This window comes from Antechinus flavipes, chromosome 4, assembly GCF_016432865.1.
Source record: "Antechinus flavipes isolate AdamAnt ecotype Samford, QLD, Australia chromosome 4, AdamAnt_v2, whole genome shotgun sequence".
NCBI lineage: Eukaryota > Metazoa > Chordata > Mammalia > Dasyuromorphia > Dasyuridae > Antechinus > Antechinus flavipes.
The window spans coordinates 178,494,104-178,510,563 of NC_067401.1; the positions used below are offsets into that span (position 1 = coordinate 178,494,104).

Here is a 16,460-nt window from a genome sequence, read left to right on the forward strand (position 1 = left end):
GCAGTTTATATTCATTTCCCAGTGTTCTTTCTTTGGGTGTAGCTGCTTCTGCCCATCTTTGATCAATTGAAACTGAATTAGCTCTCTTTATCGAAGAGATCCACTTCCATCAGAATACATCCTCAAACAGTATCATTGTTGAGGTATATAATGATCTCCTGGTTCTGCTCATTTCACTTAGCATGAGTTCATGTACGTCTCGCCAGTCCTCTCTGTATTCATCCTGCTGGTCATTCCTTATAGAACAATAATATTCCATAACATTCATATACCACAATTTACTCAACCATTCTCCAATTGATGAGTATCCATTCATTTTCCAGTTTCTAGCCACTACAACCAGGGCTGCCACAAACATTTTGGCACATACAGGTCCCTTTCCCTTCTTTAGTATCTCTTTGGGGTATAAGTCCAGTAGAAATACTGCTGGATCAAAGGGTATGCACAGTTTGATAACTTTTTGAGTATAGTTCCAAATTGCTCTCCAGAATGGCTGAATGTATTCACAATTCCACCAACAATGTATCAGTGTCCCTGTTTTCCCACATCCCCTCCAACATTCTGCATTATCTTTCCCTGTCATTCTAGCCAATCTGCCAGGTGTGTAGTGATATCTTAGAGTTGTCTTAATTTGCATTTCTCTGATTAATAATGATTTGGAGCATATTTTTATATGACTATAAATAGTTTTAATTTCTTTGTCTGAGAATTGCCTGTTCATATCCTTTGACCATTTATCAATTGGAGAATGGCTTGATTTCTTATAAATTAGAGTCAATTCTCTATATATTTTGGAAATGAGTCCTTTATCAGAACCTTTGGCTGTAAAAATGTTTTCCCAGTTTATTGTTTCCCTTCTAATCCTGTTGGAATTAGTTTTGTTTGTGCAAAAACTTTTCAATTCGATGTAATCAAAATTTTCTATTTTGTGATCAGTAATGATCTCTAGTTCTTCTTTGGTCATAAATTCCTTCCTCTTTGACAGTTCTGAGAAGTAAACTATCTTATGCTCTACAAATTTATTTATAATCTCATTCTTTATGCCTAGGTCATGAACCCATTTTGACCTTATATTGGTGTACGATATTAAGTGTGGGTCAATGCCTAGTTTCTGCCATACTAATTTCCAATTTTCCCAGCAATTTTTGTCAAATAATGCATTCTTATCCCAAAAACTAGGGTCTTTGGGTTTGTCAAATACTAGATTATTAAAGTTCTCGGCTGTTTTGTCCTTTGAACCTAACCTATTCCATTGATCACCTAGTCTATTTCTTAGCCAATACCAGATGGTGTTAGTAACTGCTGCTTTATAATATAATTTTAGATCTGGTATAGCTAGGCCACCTTCATTTGATTTTTTTTTTTCATTAATTCCCTTGAAATTCTTGACCTTTTGTTTTTCCATATGAACTTTGTTGTTATTTTTTCTAGGTCATCAAAATAGTTTTTTGGGAGTCTGGTATAGTGCAAAATAAATAGATTAGTTTAGGTAGTATGGTCATCTTTATTATATTTGCTTGCCCAATCCAAGAGCATTTAATATTTTTCCAGTTGGTTAGATCAGACTTAATTTGTGTGGAAAGTGTTTTTTTTAGTTTTGCTCATAAAGTTTCTGATTTTCCCTTGGCAGATAGATTCCTAAATATTTTATACAATCAGTAGTTACTTTAAATGGAATTTCTCTTTGTAACTCTAACTGTTGGGTTTTGTTAGTGATATATAAGAATGCTGATGACTTATGGGGGTTTATTTTGTATCCTGCAACTTTGCTAAAGATGTGGATTGTTTCTAATAACTTTTTAGTAGAATCTCTGGGGTTCTCTAAGTATACCATCATATCATCAGCAAAGAGTGATAATTTGGTTTCCTCATTGCCTATTCTTATTTCTTTAATCTCTTCCTCAACTCTTATTGCCAAAGCTAGCATTTCTAATACAATAGTAAATAGTAATGGTGATAGTGGGCAACCTTGTTTCACTCCTGATCTTATTGGGAATGGTTGCAGTTTGTCCCTGTTACATATGATGCTTACTGATGGTTTTAAATAGATGCTACTGATTATTTTAAGGAAAAGTCCATTTATTCCTATACTCTCAAGAGTTTTTAATAGGAATGGATGTTGGATTTTATCAAATGCTTTTTCTGCATCTATTGAGATGATCATTTTTTTTTGTTCATTTGGTTATTAATATGGCCAATTAGATGGATAGTTTTCCTAATACTGAACCAGCCCTGCATTCCTGGTATAACTCTTACTTGATCATGGTGTATTATCTTGAGAATGATTTTCTGTAGTCTTTTTGCTAATATCTTATTTAAGATTTTAGCATCAATATTCATTAGGGAGTTTGGTCTATAATTTTCTTTCTCTGTTTTCAACCTTCCTGGTTTAGGTATCAGTACCTAATGTCTGTGTCATCAGTACCATGTCTGTGTCATAAAAGGAATTTGGTAGGACTCCTTCATTCCCTATTTTTTCAAATAGTTTATAAAGCATTGCGGCTAATTGTTTTTTGAATGTTTGATAGAATTCACATGTAAATCCATCTGGTCCCGGGGATTTTTTTTAAGGGAATTGATTAATAGCTTGTTCTATTTCTTTTTCTGAAATGGGACTATTTAAGCAATTTACTTCCTCCTCTGATAATCTGGGAAGCCTATATTTTTGGAGGTAGTCATCTGTTTCACTTAGGTTATCAAATTTATTGACATAAAGTTGGGCAAAGTAACCCCTTATTATTTCTTTAATTTCCTCTTCATTGGTGGAAAGTTCTCCCTTTTCATTTTTAAGGCTACTAATGTGATTTCCCTCTCTCCTTTTTCTAATCAGATTTACCAAAGGTTTATCAATTTTATTGGTTTTTTCATAAAACCAACTCTTAGTTTTATTTATTAATTCAATAGTTTTTTTACTTTCTATATTATTAATTTTTCCTTTTAATTTTAGAATTTCAAGTTTAGTATTGATTGGGGGGTTTTTATTTGGTCTTTTTCTAGCTTTTTAAGTTGCAGGCCCAATTCATCGATCTTCTCTTTCTCTATTTTATTCAAGTAAACTTCTAGGGATATGAAATTTCCCCTTATTACTACTTTGCCTGCATCCCATAAATTTTAGTATGATGTTGCAGTGTTGTCATTATTTGAGTGAAATTATTCATTGTGTCTATAATTTGCTGTTTCACCCAATCATTCTTTAAGATGAGATTATTTAGTTTCCAATTACTTTTTGGTCTATTTACACCTAACTCTTTGTTGAATGTAGTTTTTATTGCATTGTGATCTGAAAAGAAAGCATTTACTATTTCTGCCTTCCTGCATTTAATTTTGAGGTCTTTATATCCTAATATATGGTCAATTTTTGTGTAGGTTTCATGAATTGCTGAGAAGAAAGTATTCTCCTTTCTGTCACCATTCCGTTTTCTCCAGAGATCTATCATACCTGATTTTTCTAATATTCTATTTACCTCTTTAATTTCTTTCTTATTTGTTTTGTGATTTGATTTATCGAAGTCTGAGAGTACAAGATTGAGATCTCCCACTATTATAGTTTTGCTGTCTATTTCTTCTCACAACTCTCTTAACTTCTCCTTTAGGAAGTTAGATGCTATACCTCTTGGTGCATATATGTTTAATACAGATATTGCTTCATTGTCTATAGTACCCTTTAGCAAGATATAGTTTCCTTCCTTATCTCTTTTAATGAGATCAATTTTTGCTTTTGCTTGATCTGAGATAAGAATGGCTACCCCTGCTTTTTTGACTTCACCTGAAGCATAATAGATTCTGCTCCAGCCTTTTACCTTTACTCTGTATGCATCTCCCTGCTTTAAATGTGTTTCCTGTAAACAACTTCTGACTTTTGATCCAGTCTGCTATCTGCTTCCTCTTTATGGGAGAATTCATCCCATTCATATTTATGGTTAAAATTACTAATTCTGTATTTCCTGCCATCGTAATATCCCCAGATTATGCTTTTCTTTTTCTTGCCCTCCTTTCCTCCTTCCCTAGTATTAAACTTATTGGTTCCACTTGCGTCACACAGTTCTCCCTCTTTAGTATCCATCCCTCCTCCCTTTGAATCCCTTGCCCTTTCTTGTACCCCTCCATTATTATATTTTTTTTCCTTTTCCCTTTTCCTCTCCCACTTTTTAATGAAGTGAGAGAAGATTCTCTGTAAAACAAATATGTCAATTATTTCCTCTTTGAGCCAACTTTGATGAGAGTAGGATTCACATTATGTTCCTCCTTCTCTCTAAGTTCCCTCAGATTTGATAGGTTTCCTTTGCCTCATTGTTGCATGTAGTTTCCCTCTTTTTATCTCCCTTTTCCCTTTTTCTGACACTATCCTCTTTCCATTTCTACTTCCCTTTTTTATGTTATATTGGTAAAATCAAATTATACATGTGGTTTTTATGTATATCCACAGTAGAAATACAGTTCTCAAGAGTTCCTTTTATCTTTTTCCACTTCTCTTGAGTCCTGTTGTTGGAGATCAAATTTTTTGTTTAAGACTGTTTTTTCCCTAGAAATAAATGGAATTCCTCTGTTTCATTAAATGTCCATCTTTTTCCATGGAAAAAATACTCAGCTTAGCTGGGTAGTTTATTCTTGGCTGCATTCCAAGTTCTTTTGCCTTTCCGAATATCTGATTCCAGGCCTTTTGATCCTTTAATGTTGAGGCAGCCAGATCTTGTGTGACCCTTACTGTGGCAGCTCGGTATTTGAACTGTTTTTTCCTGGAAGCTTGTAAAAATTTTTCTTTAGTCTGAAAATTCTGTAGTTTGGCCACAATATTCCTCGGAGTCTTCATTTTAGGGTCTTTTTCAGAAAGTGTTTGATGAATTCTTTCAATGCCTGTTTTCCCTTCTGGTTCTATTACTTCTGGGCAGTTCTCTTTGATGCTTTCATGTAAAATAGTATCTAGGCTCTTTTTTTTCATCATAATTTTTGGGTAGTCCAATGATCCTCAGGTTATCTCTCCTAGATCTATTTTCCATGTCTGTTGTTTTTCCAAGTAAATAGTTGACATTTTTCTCCAATCTTTCATTTTTTTGGTTTTGCTTGACTGATTCTTGATGTCTCAATGAATCAGTCACTTCTAATCAGTCAGTTTTGATTTTTGGTAAGTTATTTTCTTCATTAACTTTTTGTACTTCTTTTTGTATATGTCCAATTGAGTTGTTTTGCTCTATGGAATTTTTTTTCCATTTCACTAATTTTTTTTTTTTTTTTTTTTTGTTTAGTGAGTTATTTTCTTTTTCCAATTCACAAATCCTACTTTCTTGGGAATCTTTTCCAATTCATAAATTCTGTTTCCCTGTCCTTCTTGGGAGCTTTTTTACCTTTTCCAATTCTTATCTCAGGAAGTTGTTTCTCTCTTGTGTAGCTTCTCTTTTCTTTCCCCATTTTCTTCTAGTTCTCTTTTAAGGTTTTTAAACCTTAAACTCTCTTCTAGGAGAGCCTTTTGTGTTGGGGACCAACAATTATCTGGAAACTGTCTTCGATTAGTCTCCTCGAGGTTGAAAACCTGTTCTCTTTCTGTATAGAAGCTATTGATTATCCTTTTGATTTTTTAAATCATTTTTTAAAAATCCTGTAGGGTCTGCCTTCAGGGCCAGGAGATTACCAGCTTCCTCTGCAGAACATGGATAGGTGTATGGAAGGGTAGCTGTCCTGTGAACTGGTTACAAAGAGCAGCAAGGTACAGGTGTGCTCTGAGAAAGAATTCCCCACCAGAAGTAACTCATGCCTGCTGAGCTGCAGAAGTGCCCTGTGAAGACCCCTGTTGTGTGGGTTAATGACTGCTCTGGGGCTAGAAGTTGATCAGTGAAAGTGTCACTCTCCAGGCCAAAGCCTGCCTTGGGGCTATGAGTTTTAGTGGCTGATTAGTGAATAGTCCCATACGGACTGCAGTGTCCCTGTCCAGGAAAGCATGGTCATGCTGCAAAAATTCTATTGCCCCAGGCTGATCCCCCCACTGTGCAGATTAGAGGCTGCTCCGGGCTGTGCCCCTCTGCCGTGCAGATTTGTAACTGCCCCCACAAAAACCCCATACTGCAGAATGTGGCTGCAGGGCTATGTTATAGTCTGTACTGAGTCAGTTCCAGTTTTGGGTGTTTATAACCAGATCTTATTAGGTTCTGGCATTTTTTAGAGAGTACCCTCTGTCTTTGGCTTTAATTTCTCTGCTGGTTTACTGCTTTATAATTAAATAGAGCCTATGGGAGCTTAATTAAATAGAGCAGGGCAATGAGCCTATGGGAGAGTCATCTCTAGCCACAGAGGTCAACTCCACTTCTGGTCCGTTCTGTTTTTTTCCTATCTCTCTGCCTGTGCTGGTCTGTTTCCACCCCTCAGGACAAATCTGCTCTGATGATCTTTCAGATTATTTTCGGCTGGTAAATTGATGTGCTTGTAATCTTCATGAATTTTAGCAATCAAGTGCTATTTTTGAGACTGAATTTAATAGTTGGTCGTGAGGGTATAAGAGGAGCTTAGAAAGTCACATGTGCCTTTACCATCTTGGCTCGGCCCTCATTCACATTTTTAATAGTGTTTTTATTTTTAAAATATGTATGCAAAGATAGTTTTCAACATTTATCCTTACATAACCTTGTTATCCAAAATTTTCTTCCTCCCTTCTCTCCAACTTCCTCCCCTATGCAGCAAGTATTCCAATATATCTTAATCATGTACATTTCTTCTATACATATGTCCACATTTATCATCCTGCACAAGAAAAAGTAAATCAAAAAGGGAAAAATGAGAGAAAAAAGCAAACAACAAAAAAATATTAAAATACTTTGTGATCCATATTTGGTCCCCAAAGGCTTCTTTCTGGATGCAGATCCCTCCATCACAAGTCTACTGGAATTGGCCTGAATCATTTCATTGTTGAAATGAGTCATTGGCATCTTTCAATGTCACACCATCTGGTGCCACTACCAAATCGTCCTGACTCGTCATCACCTCCCTGAGGAATTTGGCACATGGTCTTTCTAGGCAAAATATATGTCACAGGAAGTAACAATGCCCACCAGCTTTCTTCCCATGGTGTCTCTCTCAGTTATTGAGATGTCTGAGAAATCATGCAACATCTTGGCCTCTAGAACATCACTGTGAAAAGTTCACCACCACCAAATCTGTGGTAAAACCCAATTCAAATTTCTTGATTTTGCACACCTTGTTGGCCTGAAACTCAGGAGTACAGTTATTGTAGATAAAATCAGTGCCATGAAATCCACTTCATCAGCTATGAAGTCTGTGAATCCTAGCAGGATCAGGAAATCATTGTAGATGAGGCCATTGGAAATGGCAAAGAGTTGCTGCACTGTGAGCCTGGACTTGGACACAGAGCCAGTGCTGCTGATGATAGAGTAGATCACCATGCCAGGTTGTGTTGGGATTATCTATAGTGGCTAGTGGCTTGGACAGGCTAGGACTGCAGCCCTACCTCTAATTCTCCCAGAGGCTCCTCAATTCTAGCTCCACATTGCACATTCTTTTGGATTTATTTTGTTTCTTGATTTCTCATAGTCATTAATTTCCATTTGCTCAATTCTAATTTTTAAAGAATTATTTTCCCTCAGTGACTTTTGTACCTCCTTTCCCATTTGGTCAATTTTACTTTTTAAGACATTCTCATTTAGCTTTTTGTACTTTTTGCATCGCTTTCATTTCTCTTCCCAGTTTTTCCTCTGCCTCTTAATTTTCAGAATTCCTTTTGAACTCTTCCATGGCCTGAAATCATTTTTTTTTTGGACACTTTGGATAGATTTTTCAGAGATTCTTTTGGGAACCTGTACTTTTTCAGTTCTTCTAAGATGATATGATCTCAGGAGAAGTGTGTTTTAAGTGACCACAAGCACTCTCTTCTTCCCTGATATTGTGAAGAGGGTCCTGCTCCATTGTGGTTGTTAAGTTCTAATGTGCGAAAAATAAGAGAGTCCTTCCTCAGTGCTAGTAAAGAGACTTTCTTTGGACAAGTTCAACCCCCTTACCATCTGTTAGCTGAGATTTCTGGAAGCTACTGCTGCTGCTGATTCAGTGGCTCCTAAGGTCCACTATTAGTTTCCTAGGACTCAATCTGTGCTGGCATTGATTTTGCTGGGCTGAGCTTCCCTGTCCTGCGTGACCACCTTTCCTGCCAAATTTCTAAGTGGTCTTTGGTGTCTGTGGGCTGAAAGGTCTGGAAATCACTACTGCTGCCACCGATTCAGAAGCTCCCAAAGACTTCTAGTTTGTTGGTACTGGAACCATGCTGGTACAACCTGTGGTACTGCATTCTCACCCTGGTTTAACAAATTTTTCCTGTGATCTAAGTTATCTTCATCTGGAAAATTGTTTTACTCCCAACTATCACTATTCTTTGAAAAGTTTTAAATTTCCTATCTTTGCACTTATGTTGAAAGTTTTCCCTGCACCTGGACTGCTCTCTTTTTTCCACTTTATAGATTCTACTCATTCTTTTCAAGGTTTCACTCAAATTCCAAGTCTTTCATATTCACCTTCACTCACTTGCCATTCCCCCCAATTCTACTTACCACCTATCACACTTATTTAGCATTATTTACTGCCTTATAAGTATCTTCATATGTCTATGACTTATTTTGCAACTAGATTATAAGTTCATTGAATGCAAGGTTGATTTTCATACAGTTCCTAGAGCCCTTGAAAACTTTAGTAGTCACTAAAAAATACCTCTGAATGCATTTATCTTGAAAATAACAAAGAAAAAGTAATAAAAGGCAGAATCATCTATTTTGTATTGTTTTCTTTAATGAGTCAACATTCTCACACTGTTTTTTATAATCTTGAAACAGAACCTTCAGAATCTTGTTTCAGTTTAATGGTATTAAATGCTTGGGTAAACACATTTATGAATATCCTGCCAGTCTGAGTGTGCTAGGGTAGCTTTTGCGCATTCCCATGCATTTTTCCTGGTCAATAAAAAGAGAATTTGATTTGACAATTAGGTCATGTTCCAATGTAGCTTTGGAACGGACCAATGCTTGTAGGATGTCCTCAGAATCTCTTAGTCGCTGCTGTAGACACTGGATTGCATCATCAATTTCATGAACCTCATTAACAAGGCTGTGAAATAATAATAAACAGAAGTGATATGGTTAGGAACTCTACAGTCCCATGGCTGGTTTCCATTTAAATTTCATGTGATCATAGGATATATAGTTATTATTGTTCTTGTGTGTGTATAAATAAATAAAACATGTGTGTGTATAAGAAACAGCATTTCATAGTGTTTTGGGAACACACAAGCATTAAAAAATGAGTCAAAGGAAGAAAGGAAGATAATATGGTTTAGCAGAAAGAACACTGGACTTGAAGTCATGAAACCTCAGGCTAAAACTCCAGTTCTCTGACTCAAATCAAAAATTTGCTCAGAAAATTCTCTGATTAGCTTTTCTTTATATTTTTGAACACTGTGTTATATTTAGCTTCCCTGGACTAAACTAAACATCTTTACTAATACCCTTGGGATTTGGAAGTTATTTTATTTTTGTATTTTTTTCTGTTGATGCTTTTTTATTGTCCATCATAATTACCCACATGACATTTATCATATCAGGAACACAGGTTAATATTAACTAAAGAGACTTTGGAGAACATCTAATTCCTTCTCAACTTGAAAAACTGGAGAACAGAGAGAATAAGTGGCAGAGCTAGAAGTTGAATACAGGAACACTGACTTCATACTTTGTGTTGTTTCCACTATGCCATGCTGGCTTTTTACCACAAACTACCCTCAAGATAACTAAAAGCTTGTTTCTTTAAGATTCAATGCCTTAGTCTTACTATTTAGGAGTTTTCCATCACGGATCTTGGATGGTAGATCTTCCAGAAAAGTTGGGGAACATCAACTACTTAGATATCACCTACCCTCCTGAGGCTTTTAGATTAAAGGTTCTTTACCTTTTTGTGTCATTGACCCTTTGGCACTTGGGTGAAACCTATTGACTCCTCAGAATAATATTTTAAATGCATAAAATAGAACTTGTAGATTTGCAAAGGAAACTAATGATAATGAAATATTGTTAAGAAAAAAAAATCAAATGTACAACCCCAGATTAAGAACTCCTGTTTGAGTTTTTGTAGCCTTTTATCATAAAAGCGCCTTTTTTTTCTATTTACAGATGTTAGACAAAAGCCCACATGGTTCAGTGGGAAGATTGACCAGTGAAAAGATTAAAAGATTTTTAGTCCTTTCTGGTTGATCCTACAAGTAATAAAGATTTGTCTCAAAGTTTGAGCCACACATGTCTAACGTATAAGCAACTAGTATAGTACAAATGTGAATAGTTCGCTTACCCATTACAGTTTGTTTGAAAATACACCTCACCCTCCAACTTTGATATCTGTGATAATTCTAAATTGAATATATACTGATAAGTGCTGGCCTATTGGAAAAAAATTAAATTCCTAGGAATCCAAAAAAAAAAATTCCTAGCAACCATACTCCAGATCTAGAGCTTCAAAGTCAAAGATGTAAACATGCAGCAAGTTCAAGAAATGAGAAGCCACAATCAGGATCACAAAAAAGTGTAGTGGCCATTCCTATGAGGGAAAAAGAGCGTATAATATAATTTTCTAAGAGACGAAGACATAGGCTTATAATCAAGAATAATTTACCCAGAAAAACCAATATAATCTTACAGGAGAAAAAATGGATCTTTGATAGAATAGGGACTTTTCTTATGCTTCGATAGGTATTTGTATTTAGACACAATCAGTTCCTTCTGTGGGTATGGGCAGCATTTTTCATCATAATTCCTTCACAGTTGTCTTGGATCGTTGTATTGCTGAGAATAGCAAAGTCATTCACAACTGATTATCTTACAATAGTGCTGTTACATTATACACAGTACATTTCACTTTTCATGAGCTCACATTCTTCTGAGAGCATCCTGCTCATCATTTCTTATAGCACAATAGTATTCCATTATAATCACATACCACAATTTATTCAGCCATTTCCCAATTGATGGGCATCCCCTCAATTTCCAATTCTTTGCCACCAGAAAAGAGCTGCAATAAATAAAATAGGGACTTTTAAACATTCCTGATGAAAAAAAAAAACAACAAAACAAAACATGAACTGAATAGAAACTTAGAAATACAAACAAAAGAATCAAGAGAAATATAAAAATTGAAAATAAAAATAAACATTTAGAAGGGACCATACAAAGAAGGAAGTAGTTTTGTTTCTTTCTCCCTGTTAGAATGCAGTTTCACCTAAGAACAAAATGTCAACAGGATTAACAGAATGAGTTACAGTGAGATAAAAGCCTTTGGAATAGTTCTGTCATGTTTAATCTTAAAATAGGAAAGGAAAGGGAAAAGGAAAAATGGTAGGGGAATTTATTATCTTACATAAAGAGTATGAACAAATAAAGCACACATTACCCCTCTCACTCTGAAAAATGGATGAGGCATTGAGTATTACTTAACCTTACTTTCATATAAACTAGTCAGAGTAGGATAAAACACACGCAAAATTTAATATAGACATTCATTCAATTGGAAGGAAAAAGGAGGAGAAAGAAGTAAGAAGAGGGGTTCATTTAGGGATATATCAGTCATAAAGAAAATAAACTCTAAACAGAGAAGGTTGGTTGTGAAGAGAGGTTTCCAAGAAAAAAACGAGTGATACTGAAATTGAAGTTTGGGTGAGAGGAAGAAGTAAAAGGAGTGGAAATAAAATTACATCAAATATAGATTATATTTCTTCTCTACCATTATTCTTGTCTTTGTAAAGATGGGATTAGAGTGCAAAGAGAGGAAAAAGTATTAACAATCATAATTTCTTTGAATTATTTCCATAATTCCTTGGAATAGGAATAAGATCAACCCATCTATAAAACAGAAGAGAAAGGAATATTAGATTATAAAAAGGAGAATCCAACAAATATTATTCATAAGAAACACACTTGAAACGAATATTTGTGAAGAGTTAAAACAAGGGGTAGGAACAAAATTTCTTATGCTTCAATTGTGCCACATGCAATAAATTATTACAATACTTACGGCTTATGTACAGTACAGCATCTAAGTATAATAAACCTATATAAGTTGGAGAGCATGACATACTTCTTGTAGAATTACACAAATCCAGCAACAACAACAAAAATAAGAAATAAAATAAAATTTGTTAGATATGATAGCTCTCTGGTAATTAGTGAACAGGAATAGAAATGAATATAATTATTTCTCAGCTCTATATGGCACCTTTATAGAAACTGATCATTCCTTAAGGTATAAAAACCTCACAAATTCAGAGAAACATATTAAATCTTTTAAAGACAACAGGGTAAAAACAATTATGATCAAGAGAAAACACCTGAAGAAATAATTTAAAATAATTAACCTAAATCATTAAAACTAAAAAACTTGTTTACCAAAGAAACAATCATAGAAAAGAGTTAAATAAAAAAAAATAATGAAAATTATTTCACATCACATACAAAAAATTTGGGGAGCAAGTTATATCTCTAATGAATTTCATCAACAAAAGGAAAAAGATCAAATCAATGAACTGCACATGTAATAACAAACAAAAACTCCTAAAAAATCTGAGGAAAAAACCCTTATAGAAAGTAGAAATTCTGAAGAGATTAACAAATCAAAATAATAATAAAAAACTATTAAATTAATAAAACCAGGAACTTAAAAAAATAAACAATTTGATTTTAAGAGACAAACCAAATCATTATTAAAATGAAAAAAAATCAGAATTATTAGAAACTATTTTGTCCTATTACATGTCAATAAAATTGATGAGGTGAGATGGATAAATATATACAAAAATACAAAATGAACAGATTAACAGTACAATGGAAAAATAGAAGAACCTAATTTCAGAAAAAGACATTAAACAAGCTATAATGAACACTGAAAAAAAAATGTAGGTTCAGATAGCCTTACAAATGAATTCTATCAACCATTTAGAAAACAATTCCAATATTATTCAACTTACTCAAAAAAGCTTAGGAAAAGGAGGGCATCAACCAACTCTTTTACATGCTATAAATATAGTCTTTGGTTATTTAAATCAGAAAAGAGTCAAATCAGAGAAAAAAAAAACCATAGATCAAAAGTCCTAATGAACATTAACACAAAACATTTAACTAAAAAATAAAATTGAATATAATTAAGATACAGCAACATTTAGCAAATATTATATACTATATTCATGTTGAATTTATATCATGAATGCAGAGTTGTTACAATATTAGAAGGCTCTCAATGTAAAAGATTACATCAAAAATAAGAATAACAAAAATCATACAATTATATAATAGAGGAAGGAAAAAGCTTTCAAAAAGATGCGATACATGCTCCTCTTTTAAAAAAAATAGACCAGGGTCCCCTCATCCCCTTATTTCTCTACCACAGCAATTAATTTTACCAAGGGAACAACTAAAGTGTCTCTGAGACCTGATTTGCTAAGGTCTCCCTTGATACATGTTTTGGATTATTTTAGGGCCCATTAAAATGAATATGATGCCCCTTTAAGTTTGCCTTGAGTATCTTTTTATATATCCTTGTTGATAGAGCTGACGTTATTTTTTAACTGTTCAGTGACTTTCAACTACCTCATTTCATTCTAACATCAAACCTGAACTAACAGGATGCTGGTATTATGCCCACCAACAAAATTAAATGGAATTTTCCTTAATACTGTATTTATTATCTATCTAAAGTGAAAAGCCAGCATAATAAATAATAGGGATAAACTAGAAGTCTTTCCAATAAGATCAAGGATAAAGCAATCATGTCCATTGTCAATACTACTAGTTGACAGGGTGTTAGAAACATAAGCAATAGCAATGCCAAATAAGAGAAATTGAGGGAATAATCATAGGCTAAAAGGAAACAAAAATACTGCTTTTTGCTGATATGATGCTTTACTTAGATAAGTCTAGTGAGTCAAGGGAAGTTTAATTGAAATAATTTCACCAAACTTGAATGATTCAACATAAATCCATATAAATAATCATCATTTCCATATTTTCTGAACAAATCTAGCAGAACAGATGAAAAGAGAAATTTCATGTATAACTTGCTTAGAAGGATACCTACAAGGATATAAGGAAATGATATGACTCAATTCTAGGAAACAGGCATAAATAATCTAAGATTATTAATTGAGTAGGCTGAGTCAATAAAATAAAATTACCATACTATTTGAATTAATTTAGTTATTTAGTGCTGTATCAATTGAACGATGAAAAGAATGCTTTAAAGAACTAGAAATAAAATTTTTCTGGAAGACTAAAAGAATGAAGAGAATTAAGAATTTCAAGAGAAATAATGAAAAAAACTGAGAAAGGAGGTCTAACAGATCTAGATATCAAATTATTTTCACATGCACTAAACTTCAAATTAATTTGGTACTGATTAAGACATGGGGTGACTGGAAGAACTGTGTATATAATGTACAAAAAATATGAACATAATGGCCCAGTTTTTGTTATTTCTAAATACTCAGGCTACTGGGGTACGAATTCACTCTTCAATAAAAACTGTTGGGAAAACCATAAAGCAGCCTGTCAGAAATTAGGTATAAATGCCATTTACCACTTACCACGAAAAACTTCAAATGTATATATGACTTGAACCAAAAAGATGAAATTATAAACAAATTGGAAAAATAAGGAAATTTCTTTTTATACTTATGAATGGGAAAACAGTTTGTGACCACACAAAGAAAAAAGATCACAAAAGATTAATGAATATCTTTGATTACATAATTTTTTAAATGACAAAAGCAATGAAATGAATGAAGGGATGAAAGTTCACTGGAAGAACCAACATTGGGGGCAGCTAGATGGCGCAGTGGATAGAGCACCAGCCCTGAAGTCAGGAGGATCTGAGTTCAAATCTGATCTCAGACACTGTCTAGCTGTGTGACCCTGGGCAAGTCACTTAACCCCAATTGCCTCAGCAAAAAAAAAAAAAAAAAAAAAAAAAAAAAAAAAAAAGAACCAACATTGAACCTGAAGCTTAAATATTTTAGCCACATAAGAAGAAGATAGGATTCATTGGAAATGAGTTGGGATGCTAATAAAGATTGAAAGCAAAAGGAGAAAAGAAAGCAGAGGATGAGATGGGTAGGTAATGTTATGGAAGTAATGAACATGATCTTGGACAACCTTTGGGAGATAGTGGAAAACAGAACAGCTTGGTATGGATGGTCTATGGGGTCACAAAGAGATAGAAATGACTGAACAAATACAAAAGAATAGTTTAAGAGAAGCTGGAAAAACTTGTATAAACGAAAATCAAAACAAGTTATATACATCTGTTAGTACAATTTTAAAAACACAACACAAAGACTTTAAGAACTCCTATCATTAGACCCATGGTCCATGGAACAGTTTATGAAACAGAGGTAATAGATTCAGAGTGTTAAATAAGACATTTCTTTTGATACAACCAATGTGATCATTTGTTCTGCCTGACTGAATATTTGGTACAGTAATTTTTCCCCCCTCGGTTGGAGAATGTAAGAAGCCAAGCAAATAATCATTCATTATTTCATATTTCCATTGAGTGCAGAATAAATTGAAATAAGTTTAAAGTACAAATGAATTCAGGTTAGATATGAGAAAGAACTAAATGACCATAAGATTTGCTAACTGTTAAAGTTGATCAGAAAGTCTAGATTTGTAAATCATCCTGAAATGTTTAGTGTATCATAGGAGTTAATGTTGAATTGAAATACTATAAAATTTATGACACTGTAAACCACACTTAAAATATCCAAATTGAATTTCTTTCTAGGAAAATCCTATAATTCTAAAAACTCAAACTGAGATTTATGATTAAGTCATTTCAATCAAGATTTCATCAAATGAAGCCAAACTACTCTTACCTTCAAAAAAAGTTTCACATTTAATATTTCAATCTCCTTCCAAATTTTTAATTCTTCTTTAGAAAAAAATCATTATAAACATATAGGCATATGCACAAAACTACAATCAACAATGACTGGTGAAGTCAAATATGAATGAAAAGTATCACAAGTACTTTCTCCATTTATAAGTAGTCATTTTGCACCATGAATTCTTGCCTTACCGTAGTTGGGCTGTATCTCGGCACAATTCTACATTTGGTCTTCTTGTACGCTCATCTAGTCTAGTGTGTGCCACCTTCAAAGATGCTACTTTGTCCTGAATGGCTTTTCGGATTGCTTCTATGGCCATTTCAGATTGGAAGAGTTCTTGTAATGTCTAAAAGATTATAAAAATATAAATGTTAAATTCCATTTGGAATTTTCTCCCAGCTCATCTTTCCCCCTAATCAGCAATAACTGTATTGCTTCTCCATGTCAAGTGCTACCACTGTTTTTCTTCTTTACCATGTAAAATATGGACAAGGAATACAGGAATTAATTTGAGAGGGGAAGACATTAGCAATGACATGAATGAAAGATATGTGCA

At 33.9% G+C, this 16,460-nt stretch overlaps 1 protein-coding gene across 4 annotated transcripts in view; it reads right to left on the reverse strand.

Annotated features, from left to right (window-relative positions):
• Nucleotides 1-8,760: 8,760 nt before the first annotated feature.
• TEKT3 (tektin 3) overlaps nucleotides 8,761-16,460 on the reverse strand; it is a 40,669-nt gene continuing 32,969 nt past the window's right edge. For 3 of the 4 annotated variants that reach the window (XM_051995596.1, XM_051995594.1, XM_051995595.1), the window contains exons 7-9: nucleotides 16,096-16,250; nucleotides 10,972-11,043; nucleotides 8,761-9,093 (exon numbers count right to left, since the gene is read on the reverse strand). In XM_051995596.1, coding sequence (XP_051851556.1) covers nucleotides 8,877-9,093; nucleotides 10,972-11,043; nucleotides 16,096-16,250 — 444 coding nt within the window. In that variant the 3' untranslated portion in view covers nucleotides 8,761-8,876. The remainder of the gene's footprint in view (nucleotides 9,094-10,971; nucleotides 11,044-16,095; nucleotides 16,251-16,460) is intronic. The other variant, XM_051995597.1, reaches the window with a different exon arrangement.